General features: G+C 38.2%; 1 protein-coding gene across 15 annotated transcripts in view; it reads left to right on the top strand.

Annotated features, from left to right (window-relative positions):
- Positions 1-13,381, top strand: part of Mbnl3 (muscleblind like splicing factor 3) — a 92,497-nt gene extending 79,116 nt beyond the window's left edge. For 8 of the 15 annotated variants that reach the window (XM_006541435.1, XM_011250980.3, XM_006541442.1 and 5 more), the window contains 3 exons: positions 714-749; positions 2,964-3,058; positions 5,857-13,378. In XM_006541435.1, coding sequence (XP_006541498.1) covers positions 714-749; positions 2,964-3,058; positions 5,857-5,868 — 143 coding nt within the window. In that variant the 3' untranslated portion in view covers positions 5,869-13,378. Of the gene's footprint in view, positions 1-713; positions 750-2,963; positions 3,059-5,856 lie in introns of all 15 variants that reach the window. The other 7 variants (XM_030251237.1, XM_030251236.1, XM_006541439.2 and 4 more) reach the window with 4 other exon arrangements.
- Positions 13,382-15,639: the final 2,258 nt, after the last annotated feature.

Here is a 15,639-nt window from a genome sequence, read left to right as displayed (position 1 = left end):
TCTGCATCTGACTCTTTCAGCTGCTTGTTGGGTCTTTCTGAGGGCAGTCATGATAGGTTCCTTTTTGTGAGCTCTCCATAGCCTCAGTAATAGTGTCAGGCCTTGAGACCTCCCCTTGAGCTGGATCCCACTTTGGGCCTGTCACTTGAACTTCTTTTCCTCGGGCTCCTCTCCATTTCCATTCCTGCAGGTTTTTCAGACAGGAACAATTATGGGTCAGAGGTGTGACTGTGATATGGCAACCTCATCCCTCACTTGATGTCCTGTTTTTCTGCTGGAGGTGGGCTCTCTAAGTTCCCTCTTCCCCACTCTAGAGCAATTCTCTAACAACAACAGCAACAACAACAACAAAGGCAACAGACTTGGATCCTGGAGCATACCTTTAAGGGGATGTGTGTAGTAAACAAATAGTCTTCTTTTATGAATAAAGTTTTGACAGTATATTTGCCTAGAATAAATATTTAAGTGAGGTTTTATTCCTTTAAAGAAAAAGTAAAGTTCTTTTTTAACCTCTGAATTACTTATACTACCTGGGTCTGTGGTCTTAAACCTAACCTATAATTATAAGCATGGGCAATTACTGTTTTGCATGTGCTGTTGAATTGATATTGCAAAAAAATTACCTTTTGAGTTAAAATGCACTTCTCTCTCTAAGGCCTTAACGATGAATCTCTCTTTTCTTTACTTTCCACGCTTTTCTGCATGGCGTGCAGGGCAAATACTGTGCATGACTCCTACTTCAACTTTTGGTAGGTTTTGTACAAAAAAACAAAAAAAAACTCACTTTCTGTAACCTAAAACCATCTTTCTGCTCAGACTATGAAAACACGGGTGACAAGATGATGTGAGTGAGTGGACATGTTTGAGGGCTTAAGCTTTAACATGTGCAATTAAAGGAGACCCATTTCTCAGGGCTTAGCAGGCTGTCACTGTAGCCAAATTCTAATCCTGCCATGTCATTTCTTTCCTAAAAGTAGCAAGTAAAATATTTTTAAAATATTCCATACTGATACTAGATGATTTTTTGGCCTTCTGTCTATTATTTTAAAAATAAATTTCTAATGTATAATTTATAAACTACAATAAAACAATCTCCTCCCAAAGTTATCCCTATAATGCAATGCATTCGTTCCACAGATGTTGAGAATGGCTGACTTGAGCAAAGCTAGACCATCCTGCAGTGTTCTGTGACACATTCTATAGCAGTCAAGGATGAAGCATCATGTGCCCAGAAATTTGGCACAACCAAACCATTTCAAAAGTGATTTGGGGTTCATTGTGCCATTTGAAACTATCAGTCACATCCTCTCAGCCTTTTGGCTAGCATCAAGTGAAAAATCAGTTACACAGGAATTCTGTAGTTAGCCATCACCACAGTTTGTAGCCTCCCGTAAGCCATTTTGTATTTCGCTGATAGAAAAGAAAATGAGAAAGCCGTTGGGGAGGTCATAGTTCCTAGGAACCAGGAATAGATCATGAGAAATTAATTTTTTAAAGTAGGATTCATAGCCCATCTTAGCATCTCCTAAGAACCCAGTTGCTCTCATTTTAGAGAAGTCACAACAGCTTGATTTCCACCTCGCTGGTGGACTAAAGATTATGGGGTCATCGAAATAAGGAAAGTTCAAACTAATGACCGCATAGAAGTAACACAAACACAGTAAGCTGTAAACCCTGGCAAAGGGTTGAGGCCTGTTACTGAAGGATTAGCTGTTCCCCGGAGGAAGTAACATCACCTTGATGCTAACATTCTGTGCATGTAAGGGGAAGAACTGACGTCTGCAGGTTTGAGAACTGTGTCTATTTTCACATTTTGTGACCTGTCTCTTGGGGCCGCTTCCTTGTCCTTTCCCTTTCTTTCAAAGCTCTGCTTCTGAATGCAATTGCACGCTTTGGCACTGCGCCTTTCCGCACAGTTGCTGTACGTCCAACGAGAAAAACATGAGTGCTTTGAGAACTCGCATGCAAGACGAGGCAAGATGGCTGTAGGCAATAAGTAAGCAGACATGGGTAAAGGGGACACCTAAGGAGTTGCTCTTACTATTCGGAGGACATTCACTTTGTTCCCCAAATTTTGGGAGTTCACTTTGTCAGCACACTGTCAGAAACTCCGAATTTGACTGAGGTAGACACCGCAAGTCATCATAGGTGTATGCTTCCCATTCACACACCAAAATAAGCTGGAAATTCCAAAAATATCCAAAGGCTTTGAAAATGAAATTAGAAAAGCAAAGAGAAACACTCAGAAAGACATTTTGCAGCCACTAGCCATTGTAGGTCTAATATTTGCTGCAAAGACAAGATTTACTACAAAGCACTTATATATTTGAAAATAGTTAAAATTTCCAAGGAACTTACAAAACTGAATGCATATTCTATTGCTTTCTTTCATCACACCTGCTCTTCTACCACATACATCAACAGACCCACTGTTCTTTTATATGCAGACCAGGTAAGTACACAGAAAGCTGTCATTTGTACAAGAAAATTGAGTTACAGAACGTGTCAGTGAACCCAAACACCAGTCAACAATTCTGTAATTCATTTTGACTGTGCAACCCAGTGACTTGTCTGCTTTAACTAGCTTTAATAGATAGCCCTGGTAACAGCAAACAGCATATATATATATATATATATATATATACCTTCATTCATTCCTGAAAGTTCAGCCCTTTGAATCCAGTACAATGTTATTTTGCTCGAACTGTTAAGAGTGGCTCTGTTTCATTAACGATGACTATAATTGGCTTTCCCCTTTTCTCTTTTTGAAATTTTCCTCCATTCTGTGCCGTGCTGCTTTGCACTGACTCTGGTTGCATGCTGCACCCTGGTGTGTACCCATCATGATGATGTCACGTGGCTTGTTGCTGGAATATCTACTACACCCCATTCCATCGTCTCTGTCATGGTTGTGTAAATGCTTCACCCTTCCATGTGTCGCTTCCATGATTTCCTACTGCAAGTGCCCATGATGCACGGTGCTACACCTTCCACTGTGTCTACAGCAACACCACCTGCCAGCAACGTTCCCTACGTTCCAACAACTACAGGCAACCAGGTTTGGCCATTTCTTTCAACTGTTCAGACCTAGATAGCCACAAGGTGTTGAGAAGGCACAGTATATGCCTTTTGGAGTGGTGAGATATATTGGTCCATATGCTTATGTATTTCTTAACCAGTTGTTAGGTGTGGAATTTTTAATTTTTTATATATAATTTGGGTACTGTATGTGGTTTCCTATTCATCTCAGAGTTAATTGGCAGCATGTTTACTCATTGTTAATTGGTAAGCAGATGTTACTCGTGTTATTCCATATCAAATTGTTGCTCCCACACCAGTCCTCAAATGTATATGCTGTACTGGATATGTCAGAAATGCTTTCTCATCCTGATCAAGAGGGAAACATATTTTACTACCCCCTCCTCATTTTGGGTTATTGTGTTTGAACTTTGATTTAGTAAACATATCGCCTTTACTTGTAGTTCCACTGTGGGGGGAAAAAAGCATGCTATCACATTTCTTTCAAAGGAATGCACATCCTTATTTTCTCCCAGTGATTACATCAGAAATCCCTTCTCATGGAGACATTGGATGTGCTTGTGTTGGTTTGAGTTTCATTTGGCGTAGTATTTTTCAGCAGAGTCACAGGCAGATGCCCCATATTTAGAGAAACTGGCTGTTGTGAGGTAATTAGTAGCTACTGGTACCGAGCTGTGCTGCTGCTGGTTCTGCCTCATTAAAGTCATGGCTTGCCCCTGGTCAGTTGCTTAACTTTCAAGCATGATAACCACGGCGCACACAGCAGTCGTTCCGTGACTAAAGCACACTACAACCTGTGCTCTGCACAGTGGACACAGTGGAAAAAGTAAACTTCAAGTGCTCCATGAGGCTGATCAGTGTTACTGATGCACGAAGCTCAAGCAATGAGCAAAATAAACAGGATTCTCCTGAGACACCACTGTAATCTATGATCCTTTTCACGACTGTAGATACTCCAATTGTCAGTAGATGAGCTGAGTAAGAGCATGGGGTTTTCATAGATGTAGAAGTTACCAATAGAACAGAAAGTTTTTTAAGTATTAGTGGATGTTATTCGTAGGTGATATCTTTTATTTTACACAGTTGTATTTGCTAAGGTTTGGGTAAACATTTTCACTTAAAGACATGGCTTATAATTTCAGTTTGTGCATTCAAAAGTTTCCAAATTGAATTATGAGGCAGAAGAGATGAATTTTTGATGTGGAGATAACAGCTGTTGCTGTATTTTTCTAATGACTTTATATACTCAATAATTTTTTTTTTATTTTCAAAGGGGCAAGCTTTTTTGTTTTGTTTTGTTTTGTTGCCAAAAATACAAATCACATTTGAATTTTAATTCTTTTAGATTCCATTTTGTTCTTTTCAAGACAGGGTTTCTCTGTGTAGCACTGGCTGTCCTAGAACTCACTCTGTAGACTGGGATGCCATAAAACCTCAGAGATGTGGCTGCCTCTGCCTTCTAAACACTGGGGTCAAAGGCATGCTCAAGGACACCCAGCTCAATTCTTTAAGCTTAAGCTTTATTTTTTGTTGAAGCAAAACAATATAATTTTGTTAGAATTTGGTTGATGAGATTATTTTAAAGACAGTGAGTACTATGTTTCTCCCTGAGTCAGCGTGCAAAGGTGGGCTCTTTCTGTATGTTGCACGGCACTGCATTGCATGTACAGCAAGTAGAATTGCTCCAGCTGGTTTGAAGTTTGAATGAAATACAAAATAATTTAATGATCTAATAATTATTTTACTTCTTTTCCCACTCTTAATTCCTGACCTCTACTTTGCCTAGATCAGGGACCATTAGTAGCACACACGTAAATCCAAGGGGTTACTCACGGGGAACACTGTTGAATATACCTAAGAACCCTAGACAGCTAACAAACACGTGAACCGTTTGGAACTGTGTTCTCAATGAAGTAAGCTTGAATGGCTCCCACCTGCAGTCTAGCATTTGGTTGGAGGAGGCAGCTGATCGGCTTGCTTGTGCCCTAGTTACCCATCTCCCATCAAGAGGTCCCTGATACTGTTTCAGACAAAGCCCACAGCTATTGCACCCTATATAAGCAGATTCCCCCAATCATAAGGAATGTTTTCCAACAAGGTGGAAAAACTGAAGGAGCTAGAAGTTAGAATCATTTTGCAGGTGTTATTTGGAATAGCAGCAACTTGGGAAAGCATGACAATGGAGGTTTGTCCAGTGCTTGCTAAGTTCTCAAAGGGAGCTATACATCAAGGCAAAGAAAATTGAACGTAATTGCTTTACGTAAAATAGGTTTGGGAAGAATGATTTGTTTTTCCACTTGATTCCTTTGGTAAATGAGGTGTTTGGCAGAGAATAATCATATTCACATGTGACAGTTGTGGAGATTTTCTTCGAAGATCAAACCTGTCACTTTGTATAATAGTGTATGACTTACTCAGGATATTTCTACAAAGGTGTAGGATCGTTTGATAAAAGTGTAACACTGCTTACTATTGGAACTTTTCAAACTGTTTGGTATTAAGTACATTTTGAAGGCACGTTTCTTTTGAATGAGATGAACCAATATTTAGGTGATGAGCAAAAATTTTGGCATTATATAGATAATACCTTAAAAATGGCCCACCATTGGAACCTCCCATAGACTATCCCAGCAGTGTGTCTGTTTAATGATTTAATTAGCCCACTGTCACAGAGGGTCTGAAATTCAGAGTGAAGAATATCTTGGATTATTAGTCCATATATAGAAGTGGAATAAAAACTTGTGTCAGGTCTCCTGACACGTTGTTCAATAGCCCTTCAGTATTTCTTACTGACTCTTGTTTTGTTTTCTATTTCAGTTGAAATATTGAGCAGCAGAGTTACAGAGTATCAGAATCTCTCAACAAGAAACTCCGTGTGGCCTTTCTATATGTATTCTCGTATGTCTTCTTGTACCAACACGACAATAAGCATGGTGCAGTCAATATACTAAAGCGCATATACCTGTTGACAAATTCAAATTTTAAAAATCTGTGGAGATGTTAAAGCAAATAGAAAATTAACCAGTATGTGTTACCTTATACGGATTCATTGTATATGAATTAGCATACAATATACAACCATACAGGTTTGTCATGTATATGAATTATCAGATCCATATTACATGAATTTTCCATATGATATGAATTACCATATTGAATATAACTGTAAAATGTTGTGACTGCTTTCCAGTAATGGTTTATAATAAATGAACTTCCACAGTGTACTGTAGGCTTACTGTATACTCTTGGTGGATAAATTCTGTTTTGGAAGTGTTACCTTACTGTTTTGTTTACAAGATAGTCTATAGGATTGATGTAGAATGTAACTGATATTTCCCACACCATTTTCCTCCATTGGTATATTGTATTAAATTGGGTTCTGCTTAGCTCTTTCATGCTATAGTGTTTTCTTGTTTATACGTGATATTTGATTTCAATTAAAGCATCATAAGTGGTGAACAGAACTATATGTGACTGAAAAATGTGACAGGTTCATGGTAATATGCCCTCTTTAAAACATTTCTGCAAGTTTCCGGAGGCCTCACTTCTGAGTGTGCACAAAATCTCTTCATATATAGAATTTTACCTGTAGATCTGACCTTGCATAGTCAATAATATACTAAATTTTTAAAAGAGAAAAAAACTTCCCTACATGTGATAGGAAAGTTCAAATGTTAACCTCAAACCATTCCTCTTAAATAATTTGAGAATCAAGTGTTCACATTCCAATAAATTTCTTAGCATGTATAAAAATTACGGAGAGTAGCCATTACATTTATTGTGTTACAGGAATCCTATCTCTCAGCTTGAGTGTCTAAATTTGAGCCATTTGTCATCTTCAGCTGAGAAACTGGTACTAACTACTTTAAAGGTATACTAATCACAGGCTGAAAATCAAGCAGAGAGATGTGGGCGTGGAGACAGTTTTTATGTACTGGAAGAAAGTGTGTAAACCCTTTGCATTGTAACCTTTTGCACAAATGCTGTTTTCCAAATGCAAATGGCTCGTGCTCTTTTGACTATTCTTTGAATAATAAGTAAGATGCAGTCTGGCAAAAGTCAGGCCAGGTGAAAGAAAATTGTTTCCAAATGAGGCCTTGCCTCCCCAAATGGACCATCTTTTCTATTGATCACAGAAGGAGGCTGAGTACAGGTTTAGAGAAATGGCAGGAATGGGGGCAGGGAGAGATTTAAAATGACTGGGAATGTGCAAAAGAACTAGAAAAGGTTTCCGAAGTTGTCTTTCGGTTTAGTTTAATTTAGTTGAGTTTCCAGTTTTTGTAAAGGCAGCAGTGAATTAGCAAGCATTTGTGCTACTGTATGGACAAGGGTTTCTCTGCCAAAACTTTAACATCAGAGGGTTGGCTGTGGGGGGGGGAGATGATGATTTGTTCAGTTTTGTCTCAGAACCAAACCTATTTTTGTCACATCTGAACTTACTTGCCTTTGTGTGTGTTTCAAAATTAGTTTTAACATCCTTTGGTTAATAGAGAATAGCAATAGCCCCATGGAGGTGTGATATGAATTCTTCTTAACTAATACTTAGGAAATAAGCTACAAATATGGTAATCCATCTATTTCTGTGACATATAGTGTACTTCTTCTACTTAGCACTACTATTGTTATAAGAGGGAGGAAATGTATTTTCCAAAAGCCTAAGTAAATTGAATATTTTATACTCAGTATATATTCTCCCACCAGAAAGCATAAAATCAAATTTTTGTACATATAACAGTTGTTTTTCTTCATGAAAATCGGGAGGAAAGAGAGACTGTCCAGGATATCATAAGACAGGTAGTTGGATTGATTTGCCAAACAGTGACATTGGCAAAGACTTTATTGCCTTTTCTACGGTTGGTAAAACAGAGAGCCAGACTGTGTGACTTGCCTCAGGCTGGCTGCCTAGCCATTGTGGGAACCAATTGCTCTCCCTCTTTACATCTTTCTTTGGAACATTTGAGACTCCTATGCAAAGCAGATCAGATCGGCTCAGCATTTTAAAAAAGCAAAACTACCTCTGGTGGATGGTATCTCATTGATCTTAATTATCCAGGTGAATCCTGGTTACCAGTGATTGCTAAATACTCTTGTTTTTATATTGGACCTCCGCCCTTTGTTGACTATTGCCTGGAGCTAAGAGATTGAGAGTTGTCTGTCCTTTTACCTGTGGGCTCTTTGAACCACTATATTTCTGTTTTCTAACATCGCAATTCCAGGAAGAATCTACCTGAGCTAGTCTAGATGTAGTTATTAATGGATATGGAAATGTTTTGTGCAAAATAAACTTTTTGTAGTTTGACACTTTGGTGCAACATACTATCTGGTTTAACTTCTTAAAATTTTGATCAAGATATATGTAGATGATAAACTTAGAGTAGAGTTGTTCTCTTGTTGCTCTAAGCACTGGAAGATATTAATGTTGACTTATATTTAGGAGGAGATTCAGTGGGGAACATTCAGGGTAGTTGTCTTTTTGGTGCGATGAGTTTAATATAAGTGTTAGCATTTTAAAAGTTGCAATGTACATGAAGCTTAAGAAAGCAAGCTCAAAACTCGAACATTTTGATCAAATTTGATGGAGTTTTGAGGGAAATGAAACTTTAAGCTGGCACTCTAGTTGTGCAGTGACTAATGATCTTATTGAAGAAAAGACAAGTCATTTGACTATAAATTGAGTTAACCAGACCAGTCACAACCAATCAGTGACTCTAAATGAAAATTTACCCAAGTATTTGTATATAAACCAAATTCTAATCAGATGTGATTTCTAGTTAGCATTTTTTAGTTTTTGTGTTTTGCCATGGCCTCTATTTTTATTTCTCCAAAATTATTGGCTTTGTCCATCTCAGCCTTTTGCCAAAATTTGCAAGAACACTGAAACTTGGATAAAATGTGTCAAACCTACAAATAAGCAATCTAAATTTGTCATTTAAGAAGAGCTTAGTTTCAGTTTTTGCAAAAAACCATGAGACCGTAATGAGTAGGAACTAGAATGAAATTGAATGGATTCGTACAACTGCTATTTAAATACAGTGTTTACTTTTGAAATTGGAGCATGAATCCACACCTAGCTATTGCTTTTCATTTGACTTTTCTAGATAAATTTTCAGTTTTCATCTATTCATGAAAGCAGTCTGCTTGCTATTCCATCAGTCTTGCTCTGCCGTTCATCTCTGAGCATCCTAAAACACTGTGATCTTGCCATAAGTGTTGTCCTATGCCACTCGACTGTGTCCACTCATGGGACCCTCAACTCTCCTGCTCTCAACTCTCAGCAGGAACCAAATTAACTTAGTATTTTGTGCTTGGGTTCACTTTAACAGCATAAGGAGTGAGACAGTGCTGTTTGGAGGACGAACAGCAGCTACAGTACATTGTAGGAAGGGAAAGAGGCAGCTGAGGCGCTCATGAGCTCCTCGGAATGCCAGGTGATTCTCTTCCTTGTCTTTGGTGAGTGTTGGTAAGGAGGCCCCTAGACAAAATGCAGCCAAGGTTGTCGAAGATCTGGCGGTCTGTGGGATAGGCTGTGGCATGCAGAAGGCTTACTAACAAAGTTCTCGCTCCACCTTTAAAAAAAAAAAAGAAAGCTCTTCTACATTTCACTGAAATGGAAATGAGTAAAATTGGGGGGAGGGGTGTCTGATTCGGTTTGATTCATTTGATGGATTTGATTCCAAGTTTTGATTTGTAGATTTAATAAGATAGTGGCCTAATTTTACCGGAGTCTGTTAGAGATAGTAGAATAAAATAGCAAATAAGAGAGTTTAGCTTTTTTTTTTGAAAGTTTAGTAGATAGTCTAATCAAACTATAAACTGTAAATGTGATTATAAATACAGGCTCTGAGTACCAAGTTACTAATTGGTGCCATGTTTTCGTTTTTCTTATTGTTAGTTTTTAAAGTTTTAATTGTACTACATTTTTATATCTAAGTATCCAATGAGTTTAATTTTGAAGGAGAGTTGGAGAAGGTTTAAGGTTTTACCACTTCTATTCAGACCATCTCTGTAGGCTCTAAACTGAGACCATAGCGTAATTCAGCATAGATACAGTCCAGAACTACCCTCTACAATCCACAGTTCAAGAACAAATTTAGCGTTGTACACAAATGATAGATGTCAGCTAAATATATTTAGTTGTTGCCTTGGCAACAAAACTACAACATGGCTACCTTTAGACATTTATGCATGTAAAACTTTTATGTGTAAGCTATATGTGGTTCATGACAGTGCAAACATATTGAAGATACAGCTCAAAACTCAGAAAACTGATGATGTTTTTGAAGCCCTGTGTTCCATATATGAAAGCTGAATTTGTGTCCTCATGTTAACATTTGATTCGAAAAAGAAGTTTATAACACATGGATTCTAGAATTGGGCTTTATCGTTTAAAGAATTGGTTGGGTTGATAGGGTTATTCTACAGTAGAACAAGCTCGACATTGATATTGCCTGGCCTTTTTTTCACAACTTTATTCAAAACTACCTATTCGTGTAGTATCTGTAGTTATAAAAAGATTATATTTTCTGGCTTTATTCACAAAAACTATATGTGAGGATTAAAGCATAAGTAAACATGTTGAGATTAACCCATGGTTGTGAAGCCACACATAAAGATACTATAGAAGAGCCCCTGAACAGTGTTTAAGAGACATATGCTGCAGTTCCCCGACTGTCCCAGTTAGGGTGCGAATGTGTGAGACCCATCTTTTTTTTTTTTTTTTTTTTTTTTTGCACTTATGTACATAGTCCATGAAAGCAATCCTTGGAGCTTTTGACAATGTAAGAAGTCTGTGGTAATAGAGGAGCATTAGTGAGAGTGCTGTTTGAGGCTCTAAGAATTAGTGGAAGCATAGTGTAGCAGTACTGTTGAGGGGGCTTGCTAGCTGGCTACAGCCCACCAGAAGCTCAGACTGCTAACACATGCCAGATCCCCCTAACAGCACTGAGTGAGAATACAAAGCACTTCTTTTCGTAAGGCTACTAGCAAAAGTTATTTGCTTTTTGAATTAACTCCCACTGTAAAAACACACACACACGCACACACACACACACACACACACACACACACACACACACACGAATGCTTATACTACATAATGGATAAGGTTCCCAGTAGAGATTTTCTTTTTTCCAATTATAGAAAGAAGAGAAACTACTCTGTACATTACAAGCTAGTTAGTTACTCTCAAATCTAATTAAAACAGATCTCATCCTTCGTAGTTTAAAATTATATCAGTTAATGTGGATTTAAGTGAAAAATTGTTAATGTTTTAACTAAACAGAAGTGAAGCAGCCCAAATCTTATAGAAGATGGACCCTGGAAAATGATGTCAATTTAACCTACTCTGCCAGTTCTCACTCCACATTTGCAGATAGCCAAGGAGCCTTCTTGTTGTTCTCCAAGGCACTGAGGCTTAGCAAAGTTGGAAGTTTGAAAGGTTAAGGGACAGATCATCTCTGGCACTTTGAATCCTTCCCATCTTAAGACAGATGTCTTTCACACTAAGGACCCCATCCTAGGCTAAGGGTAGTTGTGAAATGTTGCTTTTCATACACTGCTAACTCTCTTGGAGGCATATAACTAGATCTGCACCCATAGGTCATTAGTACAGCACTTGCCTGGATGAACAAGGCCCTGGGTTCCATCCCCAGGACTGCAAAAGGAAAAAAGGGGGAAGAAAGAGAGAGAAAGATGGAAAACAGACCAAAGCTACAAACAACCCAAGCCTTACATGTATCCCGTAGCTCAGGGCCAGTTGGCTAAAAATTATTTAATTTTCCCTTCAGCTTCTGATCACTAAGTCAGTTTGTTGTATGGCTATACAACAAACGCCCTGACAATCTGAGCAGCTGTTTTTAGCCAATAGAAGATGGAAGCATATATTCATTTTATAGTTAAGAATGCCCACTTCAGCCTTACTACCCCCATAATTTCACTACTTCACCAGCATCCTTACGTGGACGTTTCCTTGTGAATCTCTAAGTCATAAGAATGCATCTTCATAAGGACAATAGAAAGATGAAATTTTGTGTATGGTGCTGAGAATACAGCCCAGGGCTTTGTGTGCTATGCAAATGCTCTAACACCCTGGTTAGCCAGTGATAAGATTTTAAGTCCAGAGCTATCAACCATAAATTAGTAGGGATGAGCCTTGAAGCATCACAAAAGATAGCCAATGAATTTATAACATGTACATGCCCACCACCACTTGGTCCCATGCTGAAGCTTAAACATAGTGACTGTATTTCAATCATTCAAACAAAGGAGAGGATTAAGTATAACGAGTGCATGTGATTCAAGCTAAAAGATAAATTGGGATTTAAGTTTGACAAACTTAGCATTTCTAGCCCTTCTGCCTTGCCTATAAGTGAATTACCCACTGGAATTGAAAATCTAGATTATCCCAAAGAAAATGTATGTGTATAGAGAACCCTTCCTCAATCATAAAAGATGAAAAGTGCTTTGGTCTGAAATAAGTTGCCACTCCGTATAGATACTTCAAGAATCCTCACTAGCCCTCTTTTACATTGTGTTACTTTAAAAAAAAATACCTCTGTAGCAAGACCTAGAAGAATTAAGTGAGCTTTTTCTCCCACACATGTACAACCTTAAGACTCTGCCATAGAACTGCATGGTTGCAAAGCTTTATTTCTGTATACAGATGCTATCTGTTAATGATGGAAACCAAATTGTTGTCTTGCCGTGTCTTTTGTGTCTAGCAGTTGAGTGGATGATATGACCATCATTTCATTAGATGCTGGGGATAACCTCAAAATAAGTTTCTTATTATTATCATAACTGTTAGTTCGGTTACAAAATGAGCCATTTGCTCCCAAATTACACTAATTAAAATGAGGTCCATTTTTTAGAAAATGAGGTCTCACTCACTATGTTGTGTAAACTAGTCCAAATTCCATGGCCTTGAATGATTTGATTATTCCTCGGTGTGACTTCTTTCGCTTGACCAGGATGAGCTAGGTTATTCCTTTGTGTAATTTTAAAGAATAACTTATAGCTCCAGCTAACAATGATCTGGACTGTAGGGAGAGGAGGCATTTGTCTTGGGCAGGGGATGGCAATATAAGAATTTCTTTGCCCTATGCCACAATTAAAAACTGAAATAAGAACCAAAATATTTTACAAGTAAAAACTGTTCACATAATATTTTGTTCCCAAATGTGGTAATTCATTCCCTCAACTGCAGATGTTTGGACTTTTTCAAGTTATAGTGTTGTATGCCTGTTTGTGTTTAGAAGTGTTCATTATATAGCTCATTTTAGTATGCTACTTTTTATGTTTCCTTTTTTTATTCTTTCAATAAAGTTTGCAAATTCCTTGGTTATGTCTTCTTTTATGAATCCATATTCACACATTTAGTCAAAAGTTACTACTCATGTTCTAGTATACAAAACTTGACATCAATAACTCTAATATAAAATTTAAGTTTGTGATTTGGCCCAGTGTTATATTCCATGTACACAATAAGTTTATTTCAAAATGCCTTAAGTAGTTTGCCAAAAGATAATTCCATAAAGACTGAACTAGCATGACAGAATAACTAAACACAAAACACTGGCCTCTTCACAGATTGTCAGGTCCTTGAAGACAGAGTTGTGGGCAGTAAACAACACATAGTCTGTGGGATCAAAAGGGAAATTACTAGATGGCTCCAGGCTCTATTAGAGGAACAATACGAGTGTCAGATTATGTGTACTCGATAAAGAAAGGCCTGCAGGTGGGACTTTGAAGTCACTTGAGGCAACAGCACTACTAATGCCATACTATCAAACAAAAAGAAGACAACAGAAGGGCAATAGGTAGATAATATATTGCTAGTTATCCATTTTTTATCACACACTTTCAGTATAACATGAAACCAGTGTGTTCGGTTCATTCTTATCAGGATGGGCATAAATGAATGTTTTCATGACAATAAAATACATGGATTTTTCCCATTAAAATGTTTTCTATGATTTTGAACTATTCATGTCCAACAAATGGCACAGGAACAAAATGATTCTCATTTTTGTTCATTAAGAAAACAAATGTAATCTGGAAATATTTTATTCTGCCAGATCTCTGAAGGTCTCAGAAAATCTAATACAAAAGGCCTCTGCATTTGTCACCATCCCATAGTTGAGCTGATAGAAGCCTGGGGTGAAGAAAGTTTGTAGTAAAGGCTGGTATTGTTAACCTGTCTAGGACAATGTCAAGGGCCAAAGAGGAAATTAGGTCCTTTCTGGTATAAACTATTACCATATTCTTTTACCTTTTGCATCCTATTTTAACTATTTCTAATGTCATCCTCACTTTGGCATTTTACAAGCCACCTTTTAAGCCCTTGGATGTGATTCTGTGAATGACAAACCCAGCACAAACTGATTCGGCATATAAACATTTATTAGAGTTTTGAGGCTTCTTCTGAATTCATTTTATGTTGCTGGATTATAGGTAATAATTCGTGGCAGATATTCTCAACTATTGCTGAAATAGAGACGTAGGGATGAAGTTGACACATAAAGCCAGATAGCAACCAAGTTTTTCTTAGGAACTTTCCACTTTATTCCACAACATCCATCTGAGGCCCGTCTTATTCATCCCTAATAGCTTGTAGCCCTCTAGCCCTCTAGCCCTCTAGCCTCATGGTAGCCATTTGCCAGGCCCACATTCTCAGGTACATCTGGAATCTTCCCTATTAGACCCTTACTGATGAGATCCTAGGCTTCAGATAGCTGTTGACAGCTGAAATGTAAGAGAAAAATTACAATCTAAAGAACAGAAGTGTTAACAACATGAACTAACCAGTACCCCCCAGAGCTGTGTCTCTAGCTGCATGTGGAGCAGAGGATGACCTAGTCGGCCATCAATGGGAGGAGAGGCCCTTGATCTTGCAAAGATTCTATGCCCCAGTACAGGGGAATGCCAGGGCCAAGAAGCAGGAGTGGGTGGGTTGGGGAGCAGGGCAGGGGGACTTTCATAGCATTTGAAATGTAAATGAAGAAAATATCTAATAAAAAAAAAGAGATAAAAAGAACAGAAGTATTTAATGAATACAGGTCCCCCAATGGAGGAGCTAAAGAAAGTACCGAAGGAGCCGAAGGGGTCTGCAACCCTATAGGTGGAACAACAATATGAACTAAACAGTACCCCCAGAGCTTGTTTCTCTAGCTGCATATGTAGCAGAGGATGGCCTAGTCGGCCATCATTGGGAAGAGAGGCCCCTTAGTCTTGTGAAGATTATATGCCTCAGTACATGGGAACGCCAGGGCCAAGAAGTGGGAGTGGGTGGGTAGGGGAGCAGGGCAGGGGGAGGGTATAGGAGACTTTTGGGATAGCATTTGAAATGTAAATGAAGAAAATATCTAATTAAAATTGAAAAAAAAAACGAGAAGTATTTAATGAATCGCCTCTCCTAGGAAAGTTTCTACTTAGAAAGGCACAGGTCTCCAGTGGTCCATTATCAGACATCTACATGTATAGATAACAGGGTTGTGTGTTTGGAAGCTAATCTAAGCACCCAGTCTCAGCATTTAGGAGAAGCATTCCAATTTCTGTACATTAGTAGTTCAGTCAGTTGCCACCTCAAGAGGGCCATAAGAA

This window comes from Mus musculus, chromosome X, assembly GCF_000001635.26.
Source record: "Mus musculus strain C57BL/6J chromosome X, GRCm38.p6 C57BL/6J".
NCBI classification, from domain to species: Eukaryota; Metazoa; Chordata; class Mammalia; order Rodentia; family Muridae; genus Mus; species Mus musculus.
This window is presented reverse-complemented; position numbering and strand designations above follow the sequence as displayed.